Source organism: Apium graveolens, chromosome 1 (assembly GCF_009905375.1).
Source record: "Apium graveolens cultivar Ventura chromosome 1, ASM990537v1, whole genome shotgun sequence".
NCBI classification, from domain to species: domain Eukaryota; kingdom Viridiplantae; phylum Streptophyta; class Magnoliopsida; order Apiales; family Apiaceae; genus Apium; species Apium graveolens.
This window is the reverse complement of record NC_133647.1, coordinates 188,039,032-188,054,177: the sequence shown is the minus strand read 5'-3', so window position 1 is coordinate 188,054,177 and position 15,146 is coordinate 188,039,032. Positions and strand designations below refer to the sequence as shown.

At 32.1% G+C, this 15,146-nt stretch overlaps 2 protein-coding genes across 2 annotated transcripts; both read right to left on the bottom strand.

Moving 5' to 3' along the window:
- Nucleotides 1-57: 57 nt before the first annotated feature.
- LOC141713501 (uncharacterized) lies at nucleotides 58-615 on the bottom strand. Its single transcript, XM_074516942.1, has one exon. It carries the CDS (start codon nucleotides 613-615, stop codon nucleotides 58-60), a length of 558 nt encoding a protein of 185 aa, XP_074373043.1.
- Nucleotides 616-1,987: 1,372 nt separating this feature from the next.
- Nucleotides 1,988-4,139, bottom strand: LOC141723090 (protein CRABS CLAW). Its single transcript, XM_074525076.1, has 7 exons — nucleotides 3,983-4,139; nucleotides 3,494-3,622; nucleotides 3,160-3,265; nucleotides 2,976-3,024; nucleotides 2,742-2,817; nucleotides 2,434-2,496; nucleotides 1,988-2,281 (listed from the first exon to the last, which is right to left on the bottom strand). Exons 1-7 carry the CDS (start codon nucleotides 4,049-4,051, stop codon nucleotides 2,255-2,257), a joined length of 519 nt encoding a protein of 172 aa, XP_074381177.1. The 5' UTR covers nucleotides 4,052-4,139; the 3' UTR covers nucleotides 1,988-2,254.
- Between the last annotated feature and the right edge of the window lie 11,007 nt (nucleotides 4,140-15,146).

Here is a 15,146-nt window from a genome sequence, read left to right as displayed (position 1 = left end):
GACATCGGTTCAGTTTTTTTTAACATCGGTTCAGAATCGATGTCTGATCCCATATTTCTAGTAGTGTACATGCATAATATCCGCCCTAAGTCCTTCTTCCAATCTTCTAGCTCGATTGACTTCATCTGCAACCAAAGTAGGAGCGTACTTGGAGAGCTTTGCAAACTCTGCTTTATACTTTGAGACAGTTTGCTTTTCTCCTTGCTCCAACCTTATCAAATCACGCTCCAACTTAACTCGAATTGTTCTAGGAAAGTACTTGTCCTGAAATGACCCCTTAAAAGTTTCCCAAGTGTATGCTTGGGCAACTCCTTCCTCGTTACCTTGAATACGCCTTTTCTCCATAAGCCACCAATCATAGGCACTCCCTTGGAGTTGGTAGCTTGCCAAACTGACTTTCTGTTCGTTTGTACTTCCTAACAAATCAAAAATCTTCTCCATCTCTTGCAGCCACTTATCCACTTCTGAAGGGTTTGTGGATCCTTCAAATATGGGAAGACTTAGCTTCTTAAATTCAGATATCAAGCTCCTAGGTGCACCTTGCTGGTTCCCCACTAACATTGCCAATGTTTCAGCCAATTGAGCCATCAAGTTGTTAGTATTATGACGAGGCATTGGTTCCTACATAATTCATTTAAAACTCAAACTCGATACTAGTAATAATGCACGAAATATCCATGATAAAGTAAAATCAATGCCAGGAACTACACACACGAAATATTCATTATAATATGTGCATGCATGACGATATTCATTTAGATAAGTTAGCAAACTACACACATGTTCAATAATACACTTTATGTAAAAAGGAGTGAAAAGAAGAATGTAGAGCGTACCTGTTTTCCAAGTACTCGTGATGAGCTTCTCTACCTGTTTTCCAAGTACTCGTGATGAGCTTCACGTTTAATTTTTATAGCCATTAAGAGATAAGAGTTTGAGTTGTGCTAAAAACTAATATTCTTATCCTTTTAAAATATTGAATTATCTTAGTTTAACTATTTTGTACACATTTTATTTTCTTTTAAACTAACACGTAAATATCTAAAAATACACATGGGACCATATAGTTAATAAGATAAAAAAAATTTCAAGTACAACTTTTAAGTACCGAGTTCGATTTAATTAATTATATATATAGAGAGAGAAAATCAAATTACATATCATAAAATCACCCTTAAAAATATCGGATATTACATACGGACAAAAAACAAACTTAATTACTATCACAGTTTAACTTCTTTATTAATACCCGCGGTTCAATATATAGCTTAACTATTTTTCTTCTTCTAAATGCTGTCTGCATATACATTTAGTCTTGATTATATTGATCAGACCCTAAATAGATCATTCAGTTTCTGTAGCTCTGGAGTTCGAATGCGGAGGGCCCGTTTGTGATCTACCCATAGTGGTATATAAGGTTGAAATGTGTGTTTGCATTGTAAGAAAATGTAAAATAATAACAGAATAGGCCTCGGATTTCGTATTCGAAGCCCGTGGTTATAGAATTGTAAGCAATGGTAATATTATGGAGTTTAGGATATTGAAAACATGATATTTGCAAGTATTCATTACTATGTGAAGAAAAGTTGTTGAACCTATAATGTTACATTACATAGACAAAATTTGATAGAAAAAACTTATAAAATGATATAGCAATGAGATGAGATGTTTTAATTGAAGTTATTTATGTAAATACAGTGGCTAATTCCGATTAATTCATATCATATGTCATTTTATCAAAAAAATTGTTCCAAATTTATAAATCTAACATTTGTTATTAGAATTAATTAGACACACAATTATTTCCACTAAAATTCGAACTAATCTTTAATTATCACCCATTCTAATACCACAGACTAATTATATCATAACATGTAATATATATGGCTTTCTGACAGAGCACACACTTAAATACCAACATGTAATATGGCTTTCTATCAAATAAGTATGCAGGTAACTGGCCCATATTAAGTGTATGGCCAAGCAATTAAAATATAAGTTATATTAGTACTCGTACTCGGGAGTTAATTAAAAGCAATACATCAGTACCCCTAATTCGTAAATCACATAATTAACTTGTTAAAGCTAATAACTGATGGAGCGGGAAGTCAACAGAGTGAAGCACATACAATAATATTACATGGATCCAGCCCTAGTTAATTAATCTCCACGGAAATAAACATACATTACAACTGAACTGAAATTATTATAATCGGGATTCAATAGAGAGGGAGATTTGCGCGAGTTTGACTCCTCACTTCATTCCTCCGAAGCTTAAACCCTAAAAATAACAACATAATGATGAAAAAGCACTCAAAAAATTGAACCTTAATTTCTAACCAAATTCTATATAAGTAAAATATGTTCCCATATTGGTTGTTGATAATATATAGCTTGTAAATATACATTTGTCATGTGTTTTTAGTCACTTACACTAGCGTTGCTTGCGGCGGAGGAGATGGATCCAGAAGCCGCAGCTGGAATGTACCTAGCCCACTACAATTGCCAAATTGTACAAGCTTGAGATTATATACTGTTATAAACTATTTAGAGAATCAGAGTAGATGTGTAGGAACTCATATAACTTCAATGCACCTAGCTATAAATAAGTATGTGTATAGTCCAGATTAATAAGCACACACCAGCATGTCCAGTCGACATTTAAAATTATGTTACAAAGAATTACTTACATTAATCAGCACAGAGAAAAAAGAGATTGAGATCGAGGAAGAAGTACTAACATTTTTGGCTGCTGCACTGAAGGCTTCCCTATGTGGTATTTCTGGATTTGCTGCTTTAATACGCTGGATCTCCTCTCTGCAGATGATCAGTTGATACATAAGACTTTGAAATTTGTATGCTAGGTTTTACTAATGCAACATATATACTTTTACTTTTATAAATAAACATTGCATGCTACTGAAATTAATACGCATAAAACTACAAATGGTGAATCAAATATAACTTGTCCTCACTTCATAAAGCGATTGTACGCAGATGGAAGCCTGTGCTTCTTTTCAGGTGCTGCAAAACACATAAAACTTTAAAAAGCATTCACATGAAATCTCCACGCATATATAGTATAAAACATTTAGAACTAGCAAGGTCTACAAACTAAAGAAACTTAAATTATTCAAAATATATATTAACATCGCGTACGCTTTACAACAAAAGGTGCTTTCGGGGACAGAGGTTCGCTAGACGTTGATGACGATGAGGATGAAGACTGGCCCTTCTTATTGTAATCAGTATTGCAGAAAGCAGCCTATATGCAGTTAAATAGAATGTGAAAGGCAACAAGTAATTAATTAGAAGCCAATAGTAGTAGGATGTTATACATAAATGAACCCAAACCGATGAAACAATATGTCTATATATAGTATGAAGGTTTTGATTTTGGAGACAGTACGTAACCTGTATATTATAACAATTCGGTTTAATTTCTGCACATTTATATTGGTCTGAAACAATCTTGTAATGTGTTAAAACATACCTGAAGAGATGCGGGATGATCAAGACACTGTCCTTGCAATGGAGGCCTTGTGCTCAGAAATGAAAGATTGCTGCAGTGTCCGCATTTCACCGTCACTGTGTCCAACAGCCTTTTACAAGGAATTCCGACCTGTATATATATGCAAATGGGAAGAAAGATATTTTATTAGAGTATTGGTAATTAACAAGGCCTGCACATTATAACTAGGGTTTTTTTAGTTCAAGTTGGATGTGCACTTCTTATTTGCTAACACACTCTTGGTTAATTAATTTAACTAATATTGTGGTATTATATATGCACAATACTTTGAAGGGATTAATTGAAAGAAAAACATCAAAATCAAAAAGAAATATCAGGTTCTCTCTCAATTAAGTTTTCCTCTAGGTCTATGGTTTTTAGCTATCAAGAAGATGCTTATAGTTTCGAGTTTTTAGCATGGGATGGAAGAAGAAGAGTTAAAAACGATAATGAGAAATGAAGTTTATATACCGCAAGAACAGTGTTGCAGAAGTTGCACCGGACATAGCACAAGTGCTCAGATGGTGGTACCAAATCCATGGAGCTAGACGACCTGAGGAGAAACAGCTGAGGAAGATGATGATAAACTGGATAAAAGAAATGGTGGAAAGGATATATATACTGCCTTTTTTTGCGGCCACATCTTTATTCTTTAACTAGCTACTTGCTACACTTATTACATAATGTCGGAGTCCTCCGAGTCCATTTACGTTCTGCAAATAAAATATCTTGTAAAACGTGTTATTTTGCAAAACATGTTACACAAATAGCATAATTTCAACAAAATCATGCAAATCTCATATATTTACGGTACAATATGTATGTTCTGCAATACGTTCTGCAATATGAACATTTATGTTCTGCAAACTAAACATGTTTTGTAGAATAATATATTTTTACAATATTCTGCTTGTAAAATGTATGTAATCTACAAGATTTTTAATAAAATAGTGATATTTGTCGAAAAATAATATATTTTACAATATTTTAAGCTATATTTTACTTGCAGAACATATATGGACTCCGAGGACTCCAATTAAAAGGTGGACTCCATAGAACTTTACTATATATATATATATATATATATATATATATATATATATATATATATATATATATATACCGTGTGATAGCTCAATTTTGTTGAATATAATAGAGGTTTTAAACAATCTGATTAGTAACACATTTATAAATGAATGGCGTAGATTGATATATATAATTGATCATATAAGTAAATAAACCTAACATAAATATCAAAGAAAAGAATAAATATGAACTATGATATCATATATATATATATATATATACTCGTATAAATTAATTAATTAATCAATAACTCACCTGAAATTATGAACTTCGTTTTAAAATGATTTCTTAATTGAATATATAGTACAATACTTTCAACATTTTACTTCATTTAATTAGACAAAAAAAAAAGCTTTCTTTTGAACCAAGAGTATGTAGCAAACTAATATTTAAAACTTTTAAGATCTCAGTGAAAACTATGTTAATACTTAAGCAAATTTAAGTAACAAGTTCTTTTCTAATTAGAACAATATCAAAGTTTCATATTTCATCATGACCATTTTTTACCCCAACTTCCTATGTGATGTTTTGCTTATGATTTCATGACTGGACAAAATTTTACTTCAGTAAACCTAGCGAACCTAGATGATTGATCTAGTGTTCAGATGTGTAATTTAGGGTTACTCGACATATTTTCTCGTGATCTTGTAATAAGGACTCTCACATATATAGATGCACAAAAGGCTCACCGGACTGAGGTCAAAGTTTTGACCGGACCTTAAAAAATCGGGATTTTGACCGGATCGGACTTTTCGGGCTTTGACTTTTACCGGATCGGGCCGGATTTTCCGAAAATGTCAGAGCTTGTTTGGGCCTTCGAGGCGGGCCTAATCGGACTTTTTTTCGGGCTGGATCGGATCGGGCCGAGTTTTTTCTAATTTAAATCGGATCAAGATTTATTAGAGATTCTGAAGACTACATACATTACTTTACATCAAATATTTTATGAAAACATTATTTTGTTGAAAATATTTAAGTTCGGAAAAAAATAAACATGTTTAGAGTATCTCCAAGGCTAATAGCTAAAATGGTTAGCTAAATGATCATTATCTAAAAATTTGTTGAATGCGTAAGAGTTTTTACTCCACTGGTATTAGCTATAATGGTTAGCTATATTTAATAAAATTATTTCATTACTATATATATATATATGTATATATGAAAATTTTACATGTTAAAATAAATTTAGTATATATTTAGTTAAATACAAGTGAAAATATAAATACTATATTCAATGAAAATATATTAAATATAATAGCAATTTAATATATATTACCATTGAAATATAATAACATATTTAAATATAACCAAACATAATTAATAAACATTACTTATATATCTATTATAAAATATATAATTATATTATATTATATTATATTTATTTGTATTTATACAAATATGTAATGTATATTAAAATAAATATAATAAAGTTTAAAAAGTTAAATATAAAATAAGAATTTTAATATATATATATATACATGTATTAAGGGTAATATAAATATATGTATATATTAATGTACATACTAGGTTAAGTTTTAAATAAGACACCAAAGCTGACCTGGATGTTTTAGCTAATGGTTACAGGATCAATAAATATAAAAAACGGGATGAAGGATATCTAAAATTATTGCTACAGGTCTGATGGTTGGAGGGGTATATTTTTTAACTAATATTTAATTCATGCTGCCACCTAAACTTTTTACCTAACAGGTGATCATGGTTGGAGATGTTCTTATTGAATAATATGTTTATTCATTGTTATCCAAATATATATAGTGTATTTACTATATCTTCTTTCATTATTTATGCAATGAAGTATATAAATAATATTATTATTCACAAATATGTAAATATATATGTGTTTAAAGTATTATTTATATTTATAGTAAGTGTGAATTCATAAATATATAGGAAAAATATATTAGAATAAGCAGATTTTAACGGCGCTTTTTCGGGCTTTTAATCGGGCCGAAGCCTAGGCTTTTAACTGGGTCGGACCGGGCTTTACCTAAAAATATAGGGCCCGGCGAGGCCCTAAGCCCGGGCTGGGACCGGGCCGGGCTTGACGGGCTTTGACCGGATCGGGTCGGGCCAGATTTTCTGGTCCAGGCTTTTTGTGCATCTCTACTCTGATCTAGAATAATGATGAATCAAACCCTAATTTTAATTTAAATTCTTTTAAATAGGTCCTAATATTGGCTTTGGAATATTGATTTTTAAAAGAACTCCTCCCTCTATCCCATTGAATTTTATACACGCTTTTCAATACTCTTTTAAAGCATAACTCTATAATATTTTTTAATTTTTTTTTCTGAATTAAAAAAATATTATGAAACTATACTTTATACAAGTCTCGAAATACGTGTAAATAGTAAATATATAAAACCCCATGGGACGGAGGTAGTAGTAATTTAAATGCGCAATCAAATCAAACTTTGAGTACTTTTTAACTAATTAGCTACTCCCTTGTCTCATCCAATCCTTTATATTTCAAAATTTACCAAAAATAGTCGATGGATCTCACCACTTTCCCACTTTTCCTTCATTTTCACACTACTTTTACCCCAATATCTCCCTTTTATATATTAAAAATCAATGGCTTCACCACTTCACCCACTTTTCTTTCTCTTTTTCACTACTTTATAGATATTTCTTAAACTCCTACCCAAACCAAATGTAAAAAATTGGCCGGGACGGAGGGAGTAATTTTAACGTCATTAATTTAGGTACAAATTATAAAATATCACAACTGCCTATCCCAATATTTTTAGTGCGTATTTGGGTGATCAGAGATTAGTTAGAAATATGTTTTCTTTACCTTGTAATATTAATCGCATAGAGATATATTTTTCAGCTTAGGGCTTTATAATAGTGTTAAACTGTTGTTAGATTCTTTTTTACTATTTGCTAAAGTCAGAATGCAAAGGGATAGATGTGTGAAATGATCACTATTCACTACTATATAATATCTCAGTTGAATGCAAGTTAATACATTCATATTTCATACAATCTTACCTGCTACTTTTTTATAGTAATCAAGTTTAATTGTTGGGTCGCGATGTGCGTGTTTGGCAAGCCGTGATCGTCACATTTCTCTTTTCTGTGCATAAGGCCAAGACTCGCTTGATCATTTCTCTCTTTCTTGATTTGTTTAGTATCAATTACATAGTTGTACTTATTAGGCCAAAAAAATATCACATAGTTGTACTTGTACCACATAAACTCGTACATTAGACTAAACATGAAAGGGTTAGTTCTTGCCTTAATATTAGTAAATGTATATTTCGTCTTTTGTGTACTGTGCAACTCGGATTAGGTTAAATAAAGACCTAATTCCTGTTTCTTCATGTGACTCGTAATCAGTTAACTGATGATATTTTCAGAAAGTTATGGCATCTATTACGAACAAGTCGAAAAGATACTTATATACTGTAATCATAGGGCTAATCATAGGAGATTATTATTCCCTCATAATATTATCAATGTGTGCAAAAGTTGAATCATGACTTATACATTATAAGTTCTCTGATCAATTTAATGAACTTGATATGTTGCATGCACAAAAAATAAACAGCATAGTACAAAAGGGTCTAGATTAGGTAGCAACAATCTAGGGGTGGCATGGCTATATATATACTTTGATCTGTGGATCAAAAGACAAACCACATCAATAAAATTTCTCAGAGTAAAGATGATGATCTTGTGCTGTTCCGTGTTTCTAGCTAGCTCGCAGCAAGGACGTAGTTTTTGTGTGTTTAGATATAGGTATGTGAGATATATAGTATAAAACTACCATGGCTGATCGCCTAATTTAAGCTCTTACTCCCATCAATCGTTTAAATTTACTCCTTTTATAAGAACTTTTCAGCTAGCCTATATATTTGATTTTTACATGCTTTAGTCGTTATTATCGGCTAGCTTACTATCATATTAATATAAGGTTTAAGCAACTCAAACTTCATGTTTTTTGTTAGAAAATCTTGTTATACAAGGGCACGCACGAACAAATCATAAACATATAAGTCGTTTAACTTTTTTCCTAAATTTTGACATGCTTCATGTATATTTAGTAAAACAAACTTTTTTTTCAATTTTTGTATATATGTATATATTTGTGTGTATTAAACTTCTATTCAAAAGTGAAAATTCAGATAAGAGTATTATGTACGTGATGATTAAAACTGACAATTTGGTATACCATAATGATAAAATGAATGAGAACGACACGATATAAATGAATATGTGTTCGGTTTTTCAGTACACGAACATGAAAGTACATGACAGGATGAAACACGAAATTTATACGGATACGTGTTTACCCTTGACTACGCGACATGACACGAAAATACATAAAATAAATAAATTTATTAATAAATATTAAAGTAATTATACGATATTTATATATTCGTTTATATAAATATATCTATTTTTGTAATATTATATATATACATAGCTCTGACAGCCCGACGAATCATCTACTTAAAAATTCATATATATTTATAAATATATATATATATATATATAATGGGTTAAATTCTATGAAGACCACTTTTTTTGGAGACCTTGGAGACCACTTATGTTCTGCAAGTTAAATATTGCATAAAACATTGCAAAACATATTATTTTGCGAATCATGCTCTACAAAGATCCTTATTTTATTCAAAATCTTGAGTATCATATATGTACTGCATGTAAAACATTACAAAAATATTTTATTCTGCAAAACATGTTAAGTTTACAGAACATTTATTCAGCTTGCAGAACATACACATTCTACGTATTAAACTTAAATGATCTTCAATAATTTTAATGAATTAGTGATACTCGTAAAACATACTTCACAAAATAATATATTTTATAGTGTTTTGATTGCAGAACATATGTGATCTTCAAGGTTTCCGATGAAAACGTGGTCTCCATAGAACTTTTATATATAATTATACCAATATATGTAAATGTATATATTTTTAACAAACATATATGTAAAATTATATCTAAAATATAATATATTTATTTATTTATTTATTTTTATACATGATATGTACACAAAACGACTGGTTATGGAAATGTGTTTTATCCTTTCGTACACGAATGTTAAATGTGTTGTATATATGTTTGTTTTTCAATATACGAAATAAGAAAATATACGACACGAAAGTATACGAAACGATATGAATTTCTAGTGAGGATGATCTCAGGCCCATTTTTCTCTAATATCAACAATATATATGACTATTTGAATCACAAAATTTTAACCTGGTTAAGAGGAATGAAAATAAAATTTAAATACAAAAAGTGATACGATAGAACATCATTGTCAGTGTTGTTAACCGGATTAAAATCGTATTATGTAAACGGGGCCTATGTTTTCAATGTTCTTGAAAATATGTGAAAAAAATGAACGAATAATTAATTAGGGCTTGAATAATATATAAATGGTGAAGTAGGAAGTGATATAAATAAATGGACGAAAAAAAATATATTAAATGGAAAGGGTGTGGAAAATGAATCAATTGATAATGCACCATTAAATCCTGTGGGTGTCATTTTAAAGAGAGAAAGCTGAGAGCTGACACATGCTGAAATGGAGAGGTCGCAATCAAAATCAGAGTGAGATCTGAGGCAAAGAAAAGAAGGAAATTAAAGTAGGCAGAGTAGGGTTTTGTAATTTGGCTTTTAATTGATGGGATGCGACTACTCTTTTGAAATTGCCAAACATGGATATAACCTAGTCTTAACTCTTGATTTCTACAACTTCCTTTGTCTGTGTAAAACCCTCTTCCCAAGGTCACTTTCCCTCCCCCTACACCCTCAGCACCTTCTGATCATCTTAGTACCTGTTCTTCTTTTACTGGTACTCAGTCCATGATCCATGCACCAATTATAAACACATATAAGAGTTCAATTGTGTCTATATATCTATCTAGACATAACATAATAAGAGTACAACTAAAAGAAATATATAGGTCTATATAAGTTTAACCTACTCCTGATTGGCAGAATATGAGAGATCTATCTAACAATAAATTTCTGGGTGAACTAGAATCGAAACTCTCAATTATAAGTAATAAGTCATAAGCACTTGAACCATCTCACAATGCTTTATAAATAAGTTCATATTTTGAACCTCCTCTTATACAGAAAATTTGATATGAAATATATTTAGTTCTGGTTATTCTAAAATCCTAATTCAGGCACTCTACATAGTCGCACAGACGACATCAACAATGTGTTCTTCGTTATATATACAGTTTAACCTGTTATTTCAAAATGGAGAACATTATTGAGAACTCACAATCATCCATGCATGGCTTCCTGGAATCTAGCCACACACACAAACAGTACATGTTGCTTTTATATGATCCATGCATGCAGTTTGATTATTAACGGATCTGGACCAAACATCTCATCTACACTTGCTCTTGTTTCATATCTATTTCTGGTACTCGGATTAGACATACCTCTACCCTTCCTGCATCATACATTTATGTACATACATACACGATGCATATAATAATTTACAAATTTATACACACTCATGGCATAGCCAGCTACAGCTATGTAGTACGTACGTAATTTGAATTCTGAATGCTACGTACGCATCATGTAACCTATCTTTACTGTAGAGGCTCACTTAATTAACGTAGCAGAGAATATGTCGGTGCACTATTACAGACTATAACCTACAGATACTAGTTGGTAATACGAATTTTTCATTACAAATTATAATACAAAACACGAAGTATAATTTTCCAGGATAACGAAGAATTGCAGTAATACAAATATAGGCGAACCCTAAATGCCGAACGTGTGCATACACACATGACACGTCAATACGTGGCGTTGGCTTACCACTCTAATATAAGTTGCTTTATGCATATAGCCTAGCTGATAGGTAATCTCTATTTGTGTAATAGACTTTCCGATTTGTTTTACATGTTTTCTTACTTCAATTTGTTTCTAATTAACCACAAAATGATAAAATTGTGTCGATGAGGTTGTAAATTGTAATCCATATACGAAGATTAAAGTCATTGTATCATATATAGTAAATCCGATTCTCCTTAATTTGTGATTCTTTCTTAGAATTAAAAAAAATACGAAGTTACAGTATTATAAATAAAAATGTTCCTTGATTCAGCAATTAACAGGTTGGATGCAAAATCAGCGAACAGCTGTATGATAATTGTTTTCGATATTTTTTTAAATGGAAATGCTAAAATCGTGAAAAGGGTTGATACTAACTTGTTATCGTACTATTGATTATTTTTTCAAAAATGAAATGGGTCACTCGTAAAAAAATGACACATCTTATTTGGAAAAAATAAATTAAAATTAATTTTAAATTATATAACATTGCTCTTTTTTTAATTGCTTTGCTATTTGTTGCTTACCGAAACCAGTTTAATATATCTTTTACCGGTTAAAGGTGAGTAATAAGTTCTATTTCGTTAAAAAAAGGCCTTCACTAGGGCATTTTCAAAATTTTCGTCCGCAGTCATTCACTTGGGCTGAGGATACATAAGCCAATTTTTGGGCTAACAATTAGGTTGTTTTGAGCAAGTGACACAATTACTTAAACAATCGGGCTTTTGAGTGGGTTCTTAGTTGGGCTAAGACTCTCTTATTCATGAATATTGTCTGGATATGTTTCTAAATCTGTTCACTAAATTTAGGTACTTAAAAAACTAAGTCTAAGTGGACCTTGTAATATAGACCCAGAATGTACCAAATCAAAATAAACAACAATGTTGTGTTTCATTCATTTTTTATATTATCTTCTATACCCCTCTTATTTTTTTACATTTTAAAAGTTTTCAAATGAAATAAAAAATTTATAATACAAAAGTTAAGAGCCATGAGGTTAAGGTTGGGCTAGTTTATGATGCTAGTGTAAAAATTTGTAGATTTTCTAGTCAAATTAGCTGTTTTGTTTTTTTGTTTGCCGGAGTTCCAACGGTCGGATCTCCCTGTACGTGCAGGGGTTTTTACACCAGGGTGCGGATTAGGTTTCCCGTGGTGCGACGACTTGGACCGGGTATTTTTTGCTCAAAAGGTATTTTGGGTTAAGTCTTAAACCGGAATCATGGTTATTATTATATGTAAACAATAGTAAATTAGCTAGGTTTTTTCATGGTGTGTATTATATTGTATACTGAAAAAATCAATATATACAAAAGAAAAAGGCTTTTTCACTTGGCCAACAAAAATATCTTCTTCTTTGTGTTCTTTATTATACTTTTACTATTGATTGTGTTATAGTTTATAACTTGTGGTAGTGGAACTCAACGTGAGTTCTACATAATAAGTTTCTTTAGATGCGTTATTTTGTTGCGTCAAGGGTTATCCCTGGTTTGGGACCTATCAATTGGCATCCGAGCTAGAATCAGATATGGGTGGTGAAGCTCCAATTGGTGCGTTATTTCGTTGCATAAAAAGTTGTCCCTGATTTGGGACCTATCAATTGGCATCAGAACCAGAATCAGATTTTGGTGGTAAAGCTCCAAAGTGTTTTTGGGTTGTGTCTTGTGTGGTGCACACAAGGTTTTTGGGGAAATTCCTGAGAGAGACTAGTTGTGAAACAAGTTAGGTATAACTTATACAGGCGGTGTAGTTAAAGTTGGGAAGTATGAGATAGAGAAATTCAATGGGAAGAATGATTTTTTCCTATTGGATGAAAGATGAAGAATTTGTTGATCTCGGAAAAGTTACACAAAGTTTTATCGGGTAAGACAAAGAAGAGCAAGGATATATCGGATGAACACTGAAAAGAATTAGATCTCGAAGTAAAGGGTTTCAATCATGTTATGCCTTGAGAGAGATGTTGTATTCTTGGTTGATGGTGAGCAAACGGCTGTGGCTGTTTGGACAAAGTTGGAGTCCCCTTCATGATGAAGACTCTAACAAATCGGATCTATTTGAAGTCGAGACTATATTCTTGCAGGATGGAGGAAAGGTCATATATCCGGGAGTACATCAACAAGTTTGATAGGTGCATATCATATTTGAAAGACATTGATGTGGAGGTAGGTAATGAAGATCAGGCACTTTTATTACTTTTTTCATTGCCAAAGTCATATGAGAACCTGGTACAGACATTAATGCTTATGGATGATACTCTTATGATAGAGGGGACTAGAAGTTCACTTATAGTGAATGATATTCGCAAGATTGCAACTAGTGGTATGACTACCAGTGGGAATAATGAGCAGGCACATGGATTTTTTATAAGGGGTAAAAAATAATGACCGAGGAAAAGGCGGGAGAGGAAAGTCTAAATCAAAATCTAGACCTCCTACAGAAGGTAAGTGTTTCAAGTGTGGTAAGCCTGGGCATTACAGAGCAAATTATTCTAATAAAAGGGTTGCTTGGAAGAAGAACAAGAACAACGCAGATACCGGAAAAAGCACATGAGAAAGAAGAGGTTGGATATACTTCGGAAGAAGGGGAAGTGATGATTATTTTTCTGTCCATATGAAGGAGAAATCACTGATAGATGGATTCTCAACTCTGGTTGTTCTTCCCATATGTGTCTGAATCGAAAATGGTTTACAACTTATAGAGACGTCAAAAGAGGAATCGTATTGATGAGAAAAAACCATGATTGTGACACGGTGGGACTTGGTTCTATAAGGATTAGAATGTATAATAGAATGGTAAGAACGTTGACAGATGTGAGACATGCCCCTGAATTGAAGAAAAACCTTATTTATGTTAGTGCTTTGGATTCTGGTGGGTGTAAAATTGTTACACATAATGGTGAGATGAAAGTTGTTCGTGGTTCGTTGGTAGTGATGAAAGGTATTTCTCAAGGAAATATTTATTCTCTTTTGGATATAACAGTAACTAAAAGTACAGTTGTAGCAGCTACTAGTAGTGGTGGAGACCCATGTGAATGCACTCGGTTATGGCATAGGCGGCTTGGGCATATGTCGGAGAAAAGGTCAAAATTATCTTGGTGAAGAGTGCTTGTTGAAGAACATGAAAAAGGCTTGCATGGATTTTTGCAAGCATTGCGTGTATGGTAAAGCACACCGGGTTCAGATTTAAAGAGCAAACACAAAAGCAGGGGTATATTAGACTATGTTCATACAAATATTTGGGGTCCGACTCCAGTTACTTTCAAGGGAGGCTCGAGGTATTTGTAATTTTTGTTGATGATTATTTTAGGTATGTTTAGGTGTATTTCATGAAACATAAGAATGAGGTATTCAATATATTCAAGAAGTGAAAAATAATGGTTGAGAACAGAACTGGTAAAAAGTTGAAGACATTGAGATCTGATAACGATACAAAGTATACAATTGGTTCTTTCAAGGAGTTTTATGATCAGTAAAGCATTGTTAGACACTAGACAGTAAGGAAAATACCACAACAGAATAGGGTTGCGAAAAGGCTTAATTGCACATTGGGGGAAAATCAATGTGTATGCGATCCTATACTGGTTTGGGTAAAGAATGGTGGGTGAAGTCAATTAATACAACTCGCTATGTTGTCAATCGATCACCTCATGTATCTCTAGATGGAGATATACCTTACAAGGTATCGT

Coding starts and splice junctions, on each gene's coding strand:
- LOC141713501 (XM_074516942.1), bottom strand. CDS start 615: ATGCCTCGTCATAATACTAACAACTTGATGGCTCAATTGGCTGAAACA.
- LOC141723090 (XM_074525076.1), bottom strand. CDS start 4,051: ATGGATTTGGTACCACCATCTGAGCACTTGTGCTATGTCCGGTGCAAC. Junction 3,623..3,982: donor TCTGCAACACTGTTCTTGCG/GTATATAAACTT, acceptor ATATATATACAG/GTCGGAATTCCTTGTAAAAG. Junction 3,025..3,159: donor AGCACCTTTTGTTGTAAAGC/GTACGCGATGTT, acceptor TGTGTTTTGCAG/CACCTGAAAAGAAGCACAGG.